The following is a 15,640-nucleotide window of genomic DNA, read 5'->3' as shown; positions in this document are numbered from 1 at the left end:
TTACCAGGTGACACAGAGTGGTAGGCAGTTGACTTGCGGAGTGCGGCTAACTGGTGTTTTAGGCAAATCATAATTTCTTACTCAGATGTCTAATTTTACATATAAATATGCATATGGAAAGTTTGATGGTCTATTCAATGCTTCAAGAAAATCAACTAAAATCTTCAATTCAAAACCTCAAAAATATATTAAAAAAAACGCCACTTTACTTGTTTGATCTTTGTCTCAAAAGGCCTTTCAATCGTCCTAAGTTACTCCGAATTCGCTCCAAAAATATATTCGCACTAAAAATCTGAAATCTAATCAAAACTACAAAATAATATTATAACGCATGAGAACTTGCTTTGATTCAAGCGTAGAAATAAGTGGTTGAGAGCAAAATTAGATATCAAAAAGCCTAAGTAGGATGTCTGTGAGTGGTATACTTTTATTTGAAATAGAATTTTAGGTTTCAAAATTAATATGTGTATTCATCAATTTAGGGCATTGTAGATATTTTATCAAGTTGTTTTCAAAAATACATGTGATTACTAATAATAGTTTATGTATTAAAAAATAAAATTATAGTAATTTCCATGCAAATAGAAACTAGGCTTGATATACTATACACTTGCATTATAAAAGATAAAAATATATATAAAAAAATAATAATAAGAATAAAAGACACCACCGGTATTGAATTTTGTAGAGTTGCTACATTTCAATGTCGTTTTTCATTCAGATGTCGTAAAACGAATTCAAAATTCAAATATGCTCTTCTAGGGCCAAGAAACTCGTACAAATAAATAAAAATTATAATTTTCATGCATAGAGAAACTAGTCTTGATGAAGTCATAATGAAAGCAACCATATATCTTACCTTTGGCAGGGATATATTATTCGAAATACTCAATTACACTAGAATAAGTAAATAACTCTAAAAGACACACTGGATAATATATTATCAAGTTTCCTTTAAGCTACCTTCTTAATGTCGTTTTTTCATTCAGATTGTGGTGACAAATTTAAATATATCCCTACTATATATATTTACTTAAAAAATGTGTACGATAACAACATTAATTTATTGAATCATGTGATCCATCGTAAGCCCCGGAACTCCGTCGTTCCTCGCCGGATTATTCTTCCCTCCAAGGAGCCTCGCCGGATTCCCCACGGCGGTGGTCCACGCCGGAACGTCCTTCAGCACCACCGAGCCCGCTCCGATCTTCGATCCCTCGCCGATCCTTATATTCCCCAGAATACAGCTCCCGGCTCCGATCAAAACTCCGTCGCCGATCTTCGGATGCCGATCGCCGCCGGATTTTCCGGTCCCGCCCAGCGTCACGTTGTGGAGGATCGACACGTTGTCTCCGATCACCGCCGTCTCTCCGACCACCACTCCGGTGCCGTGATCGAGAAGGACTCCGAGGCCGACTCTCGCGCCGGGATGGATATCCACCGAGAAGACTTCGGAGACTTGGCTCTGGATGGTCAACGCCAGCACTCGCCGGCCGTTTGACCAGAGCCGGTGAGAGACCCGGTGAGCCTGAACGGCGAGGAAGCCTTTGAAGCTGAGAAGGCACTGAGCGTAGCTTATACACGCCGGATCTCTCTCTCTCGCCGCCCTAAGGTCTGACCGTACGGCCGCGGCGATCTCCGAATCTTGCTCTCCGGCGAAGATCTCGTACAGCGATTGGCTAGGGATCGACGAGCTTCCCAGCCGGACCGAGAGCTGGTTCGCCAGCGCCGATTCAAGAGAGGCGTAAGAGAGGATCGAGTCGTAATAGTAGGGTTTCAGAACCGGCTCCGAATCGGAACCCAAAATTGCCTCCGACCTAATTACGCGCCAAATCTCGTCATGGCGGTTGTGGCGGTCGTATATTCCGATAGGCTTCTTCGCCGTCGCTAAGTCGTGGAAGGCTGTCGCCGACGATTTCGGGACCTGGTCGGAGAATTTCCGGCGACTGAGCTTAAAGAAGTTGAGGCCGGCGATGGGTGGTACTCCCAGTTGAGGTCTGTTAGGGTCGCCGGAGAAGGGGCTGGGCTGGGCGGCGCCGATGATACAGGTCGTCATTGGAAGAAAACGAATAATTGATTTCTTAATGATTAATATACAACATACATACAATATATCTATACCAATACTTCAGAGAAGAAGTGAAGCGGTGAAGTAGTGAAGAAGAGAAGAGATTGACTTATTTATTACAAAACTTATTTGCTTTTATATAAACAATATTTTGTTAAATTATTAACTTTTTTTTTTTTTTTGGTGCTCTAACCTAACTAATATAGATTAAAAATTAAATTCGACAAAACGGAGTTATGCATATTTTTAAATTTGGTGAATAGGGCACAAAATATATGTTTAATTTATAGAATTTTAGACACTTATTTGAATAGACATTAATAGTTTAACTTGTATTCAAATTTCTTGCTTATCTGCTGTTCTATTTTTCTTTTTCTCAATTGATACGACAGTCATTTCAATTTTCATCTTTGCTGTTGTTTTTCATCATGAGATATGTTGTCCATAGTGGAATATTAAAAGAGTTTGGTTAACAAAAAGATATTTATAAGTTAATTTTGTAATGGTATCTATAATAATAATTATCTTATCAAAAATAATCATAACAATAATTTTGTTAACGATAACTATAACAATAAATCTTATGAATAGTAACAAAAACAATAATTAATCTTATTAATTACCGTTAACAATATATCAATAATTAATTTTATTAACTGTAATAAAATCAATAATTAATCTTATTAACTACAACAAAAATAATAGTTAACCTCAGAGTTAACTTTATTGATGTCATGAATGTAATGTTATTGAATGTAAGGATTTGTTTAGAGAAAGGTAAATGGTGACGGTAACAACAATATTAATCTTATTAAATTTTTTGGCCCAAATTTTTTTTTTGGCTCCTCCTCTTTAAATTCTAGGCCAGTCCCTATATATATATATATATATATATATATATATATATATATATATATATGAATGTGCATTTACGTGTATATATATATATATGTATATATATATATATATGTATTTATGCACTGTGGAGAAGAGCTTAGTAGCAAAAAAAAAACAAACAAACAAACGTATACGTGGCGGATCTCCGAGCGAAAACGTGGTGGAATTGGATCAGCTTCCACAGTGGAGCGACACAAAGCACCGGTCTACGATGGCGGCGGAGCTCGCCGGAGGAGAAGACTCGTCGTTCTCGAAATAGAACACTTCGTTCACGAATGCTGTAATCGTGAAAATGTGTGGGTTTGGGTATTTTTATTAAAGGGTATAATTGGAATTTTATAAGGTTTGTTGCTCAAATTGGGTATTCTCTTAAACACACTAATACTTTAACTATAATTTTAATCGCATGAGTTGAATGGGCTAAATTCATAGTCCGCCCTAAATAAAATTGGTGTAATTTGGGCAAGTGTTAACGGAAAAATTGAAGTTTTGTCCCATATTGAGTTATAAGTCGAACCCAAATAATTATGTGTTCCACAACTTGTGTGTTGACGAATTTTTCTTTCTTCTATCAATCCTTTTTTTTTCAAGATCTAAGTAAGAAACATATTTTAGAGCCCAAATTTATTTATTTGATTCTTATATTTATATTAAAGTAGAATCATAGCGGATTGCATTTTGTTAGTTGGAATAATATAAAATTATAATTCATTATATTCTAAATGATTAGGGCATAATAGTATATTAACTAATAAAATATATAAATCTTATGTTTTAAATTCAAATTTATTCAAGAAAATATTTTAGCCAAACCAAATCAAATTTGTAGATAGTCTTTTGTTTTATTCTACTAAATTTCAAGTTACATATAAGTCCTAAGCTCCATTGATTCTTAGTATAAGACTTTCACTAATCTCAATCAATATTGGATTTAACTATTAGGTGAACAAGCATTTACTCTCTACAAGAAAGCTGGATTCTATATGATGTCCTTTTCATCACCTTTCAGATCTCAAACTCCTAAAACTTATAGTATATAAGCATTCGTAAGATGTGAACTAATTAATCAAAGAGTCTTGAGATATGATATTGATAATCACTTTCAGATTTAGATCAATTTTCATATAGACATGATTATGTTTGATACGTGTGTCTACATATGTTGTAGCGTTCCCTTCAAAAGCACATTTTTAATCAATTTTGTGTCCAAGTCGGGTACAAACTATATCCATAAGAAACTCTTATTTAGTGAATCTACACTTCATGTTCCACATATGTGGTTTTTGAATCTAGCTACTCATGCGTAGATTAATTATCACTGACTAAATTTAAGTCTTCTACCTTGATTAGATGTTTCATATACTTTATAATAATCTCATTCAAGTTTCTGCATGAGGCTATGGATATGACGAATGTTGTTATTCTTTTCTTTGTAATATTTTGTTTGCATTTATAATAATTCTTAGCTTATTCTATTTAAATTAACAATCTTTGATAAATTACAATAATACTTTCATGTGGGCAATTCTCCTAACATGAGAACGAATGGTATATATGCTTTTTAAATGGCAACAGTACCAAATCTCATGTAAGACTTCAATATACAGCAGTAAGTTCATCATCTATATCAATCTGACAAAGAGGACCGCGAACACACCATCTCTATAAAACACGGGCTTAGATAGACGGTAAAAAGAAAAAACGGTAAAGGAAGCAAAATATGTGGAAAAGGCACAATAAGCAAAATAGGGGCGTTAACCGAAACGCCCACAAAATCTTTTGTAAGTTCGATCACTGTTTGCATTCATAATAATGCTTAGCTTATTCTATTTAAAATAACAATCTTTGATAAATTACGATAATACATTTATGTGGGAAATTCTTCTTACAAGAGAACGAATGGTATATATGAGTTTTAAATGGCAACAGTACCAAATTTCATATATGAGTCTGATATAGAGTAGTAAGTTCCTCGTCTATATCAATCTGTCAAAGAGGATTGCGATTTTTTTACACCCTCTATAAAACACGGGCTGAAATATAGACGGTAAAAAACAGAAATGGTAAAGGAAGCAAAAGAGAAGTCACGCTCAACTTAGCGAGCGTCATTGAAAATTAAATATGTCTTTTCCCTATCTCTCTAGAAACGCTTTTCTCCCACACAAGCCTAGTGTTTCAGGCTTTCTTCTAACCCCCCTTGGGTGTCTGGTCGCCGCCGCTGGTCTTACCAACGGTGTGCCTCCGACCCGGGGGGAGTTGTACCCCCAATGGGTTTTATTTTTTATAGCTTAAATAAATTTTCCCTCTCTTGTTTCTACTCTCCGGTGCCCGGTCATCTCTCCCGCTTGTCCATTGCCGGTTGGCCTTCGTCGGCAAAGCTTCTTGGCCACGCCGAGGTCGCTCTTCTCTGGCTGGGTTTTTGTTGCAGGTCGCCGTGGTGATGCAGAGCCGCGGATCCTTCCGATGGGTGGACCTAAGATGGTCCCGCTGGTGAACCCCGCCGCCACCGGAGATATCATCGTGGTGGCCGCCATCCCCGAAGACCTGAGCTCCTCTCCGTCCCCGGATCTGGAGAAGGACCTTTGGCGCTCTGCCTCGAAGTCTCTCACCGGCCGTCGTCTTCATCAAGTACAGAAGATCCTCGTTGTGGCTTTTTTCTCCTCAGATCGGCGCCTTTTGGCACCGTCGCTGCCCCCGACGGTCTGGACAATCAGTTGCCGACTTATCACCCGTGATTCCGCTCTCTTTGGTGGTGTTTCGGGTCTGTTTGTTCGCGCCGATACCGGTTCCACTGTTCTCCGCGGTGAGGGTTTTTTGCTATCAAACGTAGGCCACCAACACCAACCCTTACTTTCGGCTCTAGGGGGTCGTTCCTGTATGGGGTAGCTAGTGATTTGTGGGTTCATGATGGGTTCTGGGGGATGATTCTTAAATGGTGGTGCTTTTTTGGTTTCTGTTGTAATTTAGTTTTTAGATGGCTTGTTAGTAGCCTAGACTTTGTTGGTCTGTCCACCATTCTTGGGTGGTTTTGGTGTCCTAGAGATGCTTTTGACTTCTTTAGGATGTTTAGTTCGAGTCCTCTGTTGGTATTTTGGTGGTGCAGGTTCTCGAACGTCTTCCTCTATGACGAGAGGTCCTCGAGCGTTTTGGTTCATCCTTTAACCTCGAAGGGTAATTGAAAAGAGCCATTATTGTGCTCGATTGATAGTGTGATCAATCTTCCCCTTGTCGGAAGTCCACACATGATGTGCGTTCAATTGTTGCTAGTTTTGAATCTCTATCGTTTTGGGGATTTTTTCTTCTTTGACTGAAGATATTCGAAATTTGTACTTTTGGGTAATATACCCTCTCTCTAATAGAAGCCTCGAGCTATCCTTCAAAAAAAAAAAAAGGTAAAGGAAGCAAAAGATATGGAAAGGGACCAATATACGCCAATCCTAGAGGAACAAATTGAAGCTATTTAATAACGGGGCTTTAATACCATGTAGATTTAAAGAAAAATCTAGGGATCTAAAAACAGCCTACGATAATATAAGGTTTATGAACTATGAAAATGCAAATTACCTTACATAAATGCAATATAAGGTTTCATTTTTCAACACATAATTAAATATTGCCACGACTTAGCATAACCTGTGATCATGTCGGCATGCATTACATAACCACGCGATAGGCACTAACTTTTAAAGTTTTGCTTTAAAAAACAAATTACAGCCACGACTATATATATATATGTGCGTATGTGTATATAAGATGGTCATATGAATTGTGCATACTTGCGATTTAAGAAATCGATCGCTTCTATTTTCTATTATATGTTCAGTTTGGTGGGTCGAGGATTAAACTATATCCTACAAGATCTGTATCTTTTTCGATATCCAATCAAATCTCTCTTTGAGAGATTATTTTGACTAAATGCAAGTATAATTTATATAATAGCAATGCCGGATAGGCCGGAAGAATTAGGAATTTCATGATACACATGACATACGGCAACTAGACATGATTTCCATGCCATGTTGAATCTAAGAATTAGATATAGATATACTAATCATATTTGTAGTGATTAGATATGAGTTTTTTTTCTTTCAATATTTGATTAAGCTATAGGTATTTTGCTAATTCTATATCCATGGCCGGCCCAAACTCACCGGGGGCTCTAGGCGATTCAATATTTTGGGGCTCTATAATACTAATAAATTTAAATTTTCAGGGTAAAAAATGTAAAAAAAATTTAGAAAATGGGCCAAAAATGTAAATTTTTAGGGTAAAAAATGTAAATTTTCTTAAAAATAAGCAAAAAATGTAAATTTTTGCATGCTAATTAATAACTGTTGAAACAGAAATAAATAAATAGCTTGCCATTTAATCTCTCTCTCTCTCTCTCTCTCTCTCTCTCTCTCTCTCTCTCTCTCCCTCTTCATTTATTAACAAGCCATGCGTTTCATATATGCCGCGAAAGCTTGGTAGTGGAGACGATGAACTTCTAAATAATTATTTTAACTATTCGGAGTATGTACAAGTTAGATGGGAGAGATCATGCGCACGTGGAAATATTGAAAAGAGTTCGTGAGAAGTAGTGATTTTGGAAGATGAAAAGAAAGATGCAAAATCGTAAATTAATTTTGTATCGTTAAAAATATACTTATCGTAGATCTCGAAGAGCACGTCATGGGTATATCCTTACTATTTATGTTGTCCTTGAAGGTGAAGCATATACGGTATATATATATATATGGCTCAGATTAATCAACAAATATTAAAAAGTCCAGTAAATATATAATCACATTTACATTTACGTTTTATCATTTAATCAACTTTTTATAAGTTTTTAGTAAATATTCATCCTTTTTTATTTACAACCCAAAAATAACGTATATACCCACAAAAACTTCCCGCTTCAGTTTTGTCGGAGCCTCAGTTTCGTCCTTAAAAAGCTCTCTCGGAAGCAAAACTTCGTCGATCGCGAACACCGCAATCAGATCCTTATTTGAATATTGTAAATTTTTTATTTGAAAATAACTGTTAATATTTGTAAATAATTATAAACTATTATAAATATATGCTAATATATATATATATGAACTACGATTGTATGAACACAAAATAAGAAAATTAACTACTACGTATATTTTAGGCACTGTTATGATTTTAGTGATCCAGATAATTATATCGAAATAACATTTTACAATATTTTCAGAAATAATATTACTCTAATAAACAATATTGAATCAACTAAATAATTAATTTCTAAATTTAAACGCGTAACACGATTCAAATTTAAATGAATAATTATCAAAATATTCAAATAAAAACGTAAAATAAATGTGTCAATAACTGCAAATATCTATTAACATATATAAATGTGAACTACGATCGTAATGACTCGGTATATAAATATCTATTAAACCCCCACACAAACATCTACATATATATACATATATGGCTCGGTATATGACTCGCATTAGTGGGAATTCAAAGTCATTTCTCCTATTTTTCCACATCCCTCTGAAATAATCCATAGAGGCAATAGAAGCTCATGATCTATTTTATTTTTTTCATTCAGAAACTAGGCACACGACAAAAATGTTTAACAATGGGGAAGTGGTAAATTTTCAAAATGTATAAACAAGTATAGAAATATAACAAAAGTAATATTATTTTTATTTATTTACTTCATATAATCAATATTTACAAAGGTAAATATATCATTACTTAAAATATTTCTAATTTATTTAGTTTTTGAACAAACAAACAAAAAAAAATCTAAAATTACCTGCTTTAAAAAGCCTTAAAGTTAATTAATAGTTTGTTAATTGATTTCCTGAAATCTATCTTCACCTCAATCTAATTATATTTTATTCAGATCTGAACGATTTCACTGATTATATTATTAAACAATATACCAGTCGTCCTCCACTGCATGTCAACTACTTCCTTTCAGTTTGTGTCCGTTTTTATATAAATATCGATCAAAAAGCCAACAAATTATATCACAACAAATTACATACACAGTTTGATATATAAAAGTAATTATTACTATAAAAAGTCTGACGCGGCGGTTGTGATGGAGGACCAACCAGAATATTGTACTCCTTTGTTGGACGATGATCGTCGAGATTTCGAGCATGATGATCGGAAAAAGCTGGCGATTTGGAGCGAGTCAGCGAAGCTGTGGCGAATAGTCGGACCGGCGATATTCTTCCGAGGAAGCAACTACTCAATGATCACAATCGCTCAAGCCGTCGCCGGAAAAATCGGCAATCTTGAACTCGCCGCTCTCTCTCTCGCTTACAATGTCATCATCGGTTTCGATTTTGGCCTTCTTGTAACCCTCTTTATCTCTCTCTCTAAATCTCACTTTCTTCTTTCAGTATGATATTTTGGTTAAATTTATCATTGACTCGCAAAAAAAAAAAAGGGCGAGTTTATTATTGTACTGACAAAAAAGTGCTTTATCACTTCATCACTTAGCTACAAATTAATTAGTTATCATAACCTAAAAGAAAACAAATACAATAAACAAATGTGAGATTATGCATGGGTGGAAATGCCGGCCAAAAATTTCCGGGAATAAGGCTTTTTTTTTTTTTTTTTGGAAAATCCGTCACAAAATACGAAATTGTGATCGGTGATTTCTCAGGGCAACAGCATTTTAAACTCTAACTATGACATTAATTATTAAAAATTTTCGGTAGTGATAAAAATTAACAAAAAATTAGGAATATAACCAATTTATTAAACGTTTGACATTGTTAAATAACCAATGTTTGGTAAATGTTAGCTGAATAACCGTAAATAATGTCGTTGCCTAATATATGGAGGTGACTATTTATCTAAGATTTGCGTTTATAAATACATGAAAATGGCTATTTATCTAAGATTTACCAAACGTTGGTTATTTAGTAATATAAAAGGTTTAAATTAACTATTTTCCTAATGGACCCTATAATTAATTCGATATACCAATATTGTTCATGGATTTTTATTTTATTTTACTTTATTATAAAATGTTCAGCTAGGAATGGCTAGTGCTCTAGAAACTTTATGTGGGCAAGCCTTTGGAGCAAAGAAGTACAACATGTTAGGGATATACCTCCAAAGAGCTTGGGTCATGTTATTTCTGATTGCTTTTTTGATGGTCCCGATATTCGTGTACGCGTCGCCGATCATGGCTCTGATGGGCCAAGACGCGGCGGTGGCCCAACTCACGGGGTCCGTGGCCCGCTGGATGATCCCGCTCCACTTCTGCCTCGCGTTCCTCTTCCCGATCCAACGGTTCTTACAATGCCAGCTCAAGAACTCGGTCATGGCGGCCGTGTCGTTCGCGGTCCTATTGATCCACATTCTTCTCTGTTGGGCCGCCGTGTCGTGGCTCGACTTTGGAGTGGCCGGCGTGGCCGTGGTCTTGAGCTTCTCGTGGTGGCTCTTGTGCTCGGCTTTGATCATCTACGCCTTTTGTGGCGGGTGTCCTTTGACTTGGGAGTTAGGGTTTTCGTTTCAAGCCTTTTCGGGCCTATGGGAATTCGCTAAGCTCTCCGCCGCTTCCGGGGTCATGATATGGTACAATTGGTGTGGTTTTTTATTATATATATATGACACTATGAAAGTTGTATCACCTCTCTCGAATACGTGCTTTTGGTCCTTGAATTCTTGTTTTTTTTTACATTTTTAGTCCTTCCGTTAAAATTTTCCACAAGCTTAAAATAATTAAAAAAAATAAATGAAAATCAAATTGGATAGAATAATATATAGATAAGTGTAATTATTTAAAATATACAAAATAAAAAAAATTAAAATAAAATATCTCTGATTACCACAAACCCGCATTTACATATGTGACACATGCATATGCATATGTATACGTCTCCATTTTCTCTGTCTTCTCACTTCTCATGCTCTGCCTATTTTTTAGCTGAGATCTAAACCAAATTTAAAAAAAAAAAAAAAAAAAAAAAAAAGCCCATTTTTTATATTATTAAAAAAAAGATTATTGATTTTTATATATAAAAATGCTTTGAAGCACTAAATATGGCTACGCTTTTCTCATGCTTTTAATATTAAAAATTTAATGAAAAAAAAGATACGCATGGGGAATGAGCATTTTGTTGGAAAAGGACAAAATATAGATATTGAAAAGGACAAAATATACATATTGAAAATTTTGTTGGAAAAGGACAAAATATACATATTGTAAAAGTACTTGAGAAGAGATAATACAATTTCTTTTCAGCAAATAGCTTTCGCGGTGACTCGATTCATTCTCCTCATTGTCATGAGATGATACAATTGTCATAATACAAAGAGTAAATGTGTCATTTATTCATATATGTGCATCCTTTTATATATTACAACCTAAATTTAATTTATATACAACTTCAACTTTAGAAAGAAAAAAAAATTATGCCTCTAATATACATCTGTATATCCCTTGATTTTTTTTTTTTTTTTTTTTTTTTGCGCGCGCATAGTTTGAAAATTATATATCATGTTTGTTTACAGCTTGGAGAATTGGTACTACAGAATATTGATTTTGATAGCTGGAGCACTAAGCAGTGCAGAGATTGAATTAGATGCTGTGTCCATATGGTTAGAAGATTTCATATATTCTAATTCACAATATATAGTATTTTGTTTTTTTTTTCTTTTTTTTTTTATTCAGTTTACCATTTTAATTCTTGTATATTTATTTACTTTGCAGTATGTCAATAAACAGTTGGCAAATGATGATTCCGTTATCTTTCTTTGCTGGGGCAGGGTAAGATCATTTATTAAACCTCCTTTGAAAAAAAATTAAATAAAGGTCTCATCGACCATAATTGTTTCTTTCTAGTGATTGAATTGCCAAACACTCAACGTATGCAATCTAGACGAAGCCACATGTATCTAAGGAGGGATTTAAGACTATTTTCAAATCACTTTTTTATAAAGTAAGAAGAATAAAATAGAATTAGATTTATTCCAATCCAACTCTATTACAGAATTTTTGCCATAATCATTCATCTATTTTGGGATGAGATTTTAATAATATTATATTAGTTTACTTAATTGGAAAACAACCCTAAATTTTTTTACATTTTAATATTTTATGTGTAGTTATAATTTATCACAAAATTATATTTATAATTATTTATATTATTCTAATTTAGGATGAAACTTGATTCATGCATATGATATAATTAAACTAAAAGTTATAGCATACAAATTAGAAAATAATTTACATGACATACATATATATATATATATATATATATATATATATAAATCTAGAAAATGAATTCCTAAAATAATACATTACAAATAAATTTAAATGCAAAACAATATGATATAGACATAAAATACAATTGTCTAAATTAAAATATCATGAGTTTATAAAATTTAATTAGCGTCCCCTCAACTAAAATTTTGGCTTCTTCATCGTATGCAATTATAATGACCGGTTCTCTTATACTTATAATGTGAGCCACTTTCATAACAATTTAAATGATACGAATTTCCCAATAAATTTATTTATTTGTAGAGTAAGGGTAGCTAATGAGCTCGGCGCCGGAGACGGAAAAGCAGCGAAATTTGCAGCGAAAATGTCGGTGATAACATCCGCGATAATCGGAGTATTGTGTTGGTTCATCATAATGCTTTTCAACGATAAGATCGCTCGATTGTTCTCATCGAGTAGCACTGTTTTAGAAGCCGTAAATGATCTCAAACTTCTCTTGGCATTCACAGTTCTTCTCAACAGCATTCAGCCTGTTCTTTCCGGTAATATAATAATAATAAAAAATATATTATAGTATCATGATTAATATGTATATATTGATATGTGAAATATCAGAGTTTTTTTCAAAATTGGAGAAATAGTCAAAATAAAAAATAAAGAGTATCACGTGTAAATAATTTTTTGCTCATGTATATATTTATATACGGGGTAAAAAAAAAAATTACTATTTTTTTAATTACTTATAATATTAATTTGAATAACTTTTTCATTCAGGCGTTGCAGTGGGGTCAGGCTGGCAGTCCTACGTGGCATTTGTAAATTTAGGATGCTACTATTTAATTGGAGTCCCACTTGGATATCTTCTGGGATTTCCTTTAGGGCTAGGCGTCAAGGTAAGTACAAAATAGAAATTTAACTGATTACTAAATAATATTTCTCTGAATAATCAATCACCATTTATAATATTTATCTGGTTTGAATTATGGAAAATAAAAAGGGGGTTTGGATTGGGATGATATTTGGAGGAGCGGGAATCCAAACTATTGTATTGATCATCATGGTTGCTTGCTGCAATTGGGAAAAAGAGGTAATTTTGTCATAATTAGTAACGGATTAGTTTTGATTTTATTATTCCACTTGTTAAAAAAAATATTACAATGGTTTTGTTAAAATTCATACGTTTGAAGTTGTCTAATTAGTGCTAAAATTCTATAAAGAACTTGGAAAAACTAGTCATTCTAAATTAATTTGGCTTAGAAAATTGCCTATATTTTTGTGTTTTTAAGTAAAACAAAAATTGGTTAGGTGTTAACAAAATAATCAATATTTGAAACAGTATATAAAGTATTTTCATTGTATATAAAATATTTACAATGTGATTTGTTTATCACTTGTTTTTGTTTTAATTTTATATGTTCAAATATTCATATTCAAAATTAAATACGATTTGCTGTACTATTTCTACATTGTTAATATAGTTTTTGTGTAAATAACTATACTTACCATTCATACCACAATCTCTTTGCTATCCGCTAATTTTAATCACAAACCTCCGCTACATTTGCATACCACAATCTTCCCTCAATTTTTTTTTTTTTTAAACAACCTTCCCTCAGTTATTAGCTTATTATTTGAAGATTTTTTTTTTTTTTTTATGAATATCTGTAAAATTTTCCCTAGTAAAATTTTAATTGATTTTGTTTTATATGACGAAAATACATCCTCAAATCGTTGTATATGAGAATTTTAAATTAAAAAATCAAAGTCAATCAAAAATCTTCGAAATGAGAAATTTTATGATCTGTTAAAACTAGGTTATCAAAGGGATATATATACATATATATATATACACTCCTAAATAATATGTATATATTGATACATCTTTTCTTCGTCATTCTGTCATAAAATCTAATTAAACTCGGCTGAAATGTCACAGGTGGAGAAAGTGGCAAATCGCAAATAAACTCAGCAGTGTAAACTCGGAGATGAACAATTAAACCGAGAACTAATTTTTGATATAATTGAGCTCCCCTCTTGTAACTTTTTAATCTTTTGTAAAGTCAAATCGATGTTTTATGTAGTCTTGTATTTTTTTTTCCCTCTCTCTTTTCTATCGATCATGAGTTTGGTTGAATAAATTTAGTATATCATCATTAATTAGCTATTATAATATTTACACTTATATACATGTGTGTGGACTGTGGAGAAGGAGATAAATAAAAGTCATTCTTTAACTATTAAGGCTCGTTTTGGATCCGAGTTGGGCGGTAGTCTGTTAAAGTAAACAACGCAAAATAATGAAATCTAGCACAAAACAGACAATCAACCCCAAGCCAGGAATAACTTCCTACGCAAGTAACCCAAGAATATAAAGCGCCAAGAACAGAAAAGTAGAAGAAAGATACAAGAATTTGTTTTGTTCAGATTTAATGTGAATCCTAATTTAGTCAGGACATGAGAACGCTCTATTTGTGATCCACAATCTTCAATTACTCACGAGCAACAACCAAGAATCCCAAAGAATAACCTAAAGTTTGATCGCAATTTGTTTACGAAGTCTTTTAAGTATTTCCCTAAGAACAAGAACTCTTTCATCTTCTTAGATCTCAATCTCTCAGAAAGTCTCGAAAACCGAGATGAAGACACGAATATCAAGGAGAGCGATGAAGATTCTTGGTGACACGAAAACCAAGAAGACTACACGAAAATCGAGAAAGCGACATGGGAATCGAGGAAAGCAACGAAGAATCTCGGTGACGCGGAAATCGAAAAGATGCGGGATTATCGAGTACAAGGACAAAACGACTTGAAACTATAAAGTTTCAAGCACAACAAGTCGCACGTAAAACTGGAAAGTTAATGTTAATAAGTCATTTTTCGTCGCCAAAAAATAACCCCCAAAAGCAAAATAACATGTGGCACGGATCCCGAGGCGAGACCACGACACGATATCCAAGGCAAGGATCCTACCGGATTGGGAATCATGCGTGAGCCCTTGACACCTCTCCGGGCAGGGCAACCCCTCTGTCCTAGACACCAACCCAGGCCGGACAAACCCTTTTCCGGCCCGACAACGCCAAAATTGACCCTTTTCGGGCCGGCCAATACCCTTTCTTTTGTCTTAAAAAAAAATCCTCGGATGGACTTAGCGCTATACAAAATAGACAAATATTCCAAGTTCAATATTAATATTAAAAATACATTTACTATAATCAAAATCATAACATAACATAATCCACGAATGCTATTCTGGAATGCTCTGACAATCGTCATTGCGGCCCTCTCTTCATGTTGTTCTAGAAGTTGAAAATTTCCTTGTAGAAAGGGCCGCAATGACATGTCAGAGTAGCATTCGTGGATTTTATATATGAAATTTTATGATTATTACATAAAATTTCTTGTAAAAATACTTTCAATGATATTTTTGTCTAAAAATGGGTCAAAAGTCCAATTTCGTA

At 33.9% G+C, this 15,640-nt stretch overlaps 1 protein-coding gene and 1 pseudogene across 1 annotated transcript; one reads left to right on the top strand and one right to left on the bottom strand.

Moving 5' to 3' along the window:
* Positions 1-1,063: 1,063 nt before the first annotated feature.
* On the bottom strand, positions 1,064-2,056 carry LOC149405697 (serine acetyltransferase 1, chloroplastic pseudogene; annotated as a pseudogene).
* Positions 2,057-9,032: 6,976 nt separating this feature from the next.
* LOC149405696 (protein DETOXIFICATION 27-like) lies at positions 9,033-14,215 on the top strand. The gene is made up of 8 exons (XM_089607861.1): positions 9,033-9,293; positions 9,984-10,528; positions 11,468-11,554; positions 11,667-11,723; positions 12,486-12,724; positions 12,957-13,075; positions 13,180-13,269; positions 14,119-14,215. Exons 1-8 carry the CDS (start codon positions 9,033-9,035, stop codon positions 14,143-14,145), a joined length of 1,425 nt encoding a protein of 474 aa, XP_089463987.1. The 3' UTR covers positions 14,146-14,215.
* Positions 14,216-15,640: the final 1,425 nt, after the last annotated feature.

Source organism: Urtica dioica, chromosome 2 (assembly GCF_054948205.1).
Source record: "Urtica dioica subsp. dioica isolate 48M chromosome 2, U.dioica_male_clone48M_v1_H2, whole genome shotgun sequence".
NCBI lineage: Eukaryota > Viridiplantae > Streptophyta > Magnoliopsida > Rosales > Urticaceae > Urtica > Urtica dioica.
The sequence above is the reverse complement of the archived record's forward strand: the minus strand, read 5'-3'. Positions and strand labels throughout refer to the sequence as shown.

Coding starts and splice junctions, on each gene's coding strand:
- LOC149405696 (XM_089607861.1), top strand. CDS start 9,033: ATGGAGGACCAACCAGAATATTGTACTCCTTTGTTGGACGATGATCGT. Junction 11,724..12,485: donor TCTTTCTTTGCTGGGGCAGG/GTAAGATCATTT, acceptor ATTTATTTGTAG/AGTAAGGGTAGCTAATGAGC. Junction 13,076..13,179: donor CTTTAGGGCTAGGCGTCAAG/GTAAGTACAAAA, acceptor GAAAATAAAAAG/GGGGTTTGGATTGGGATGAT.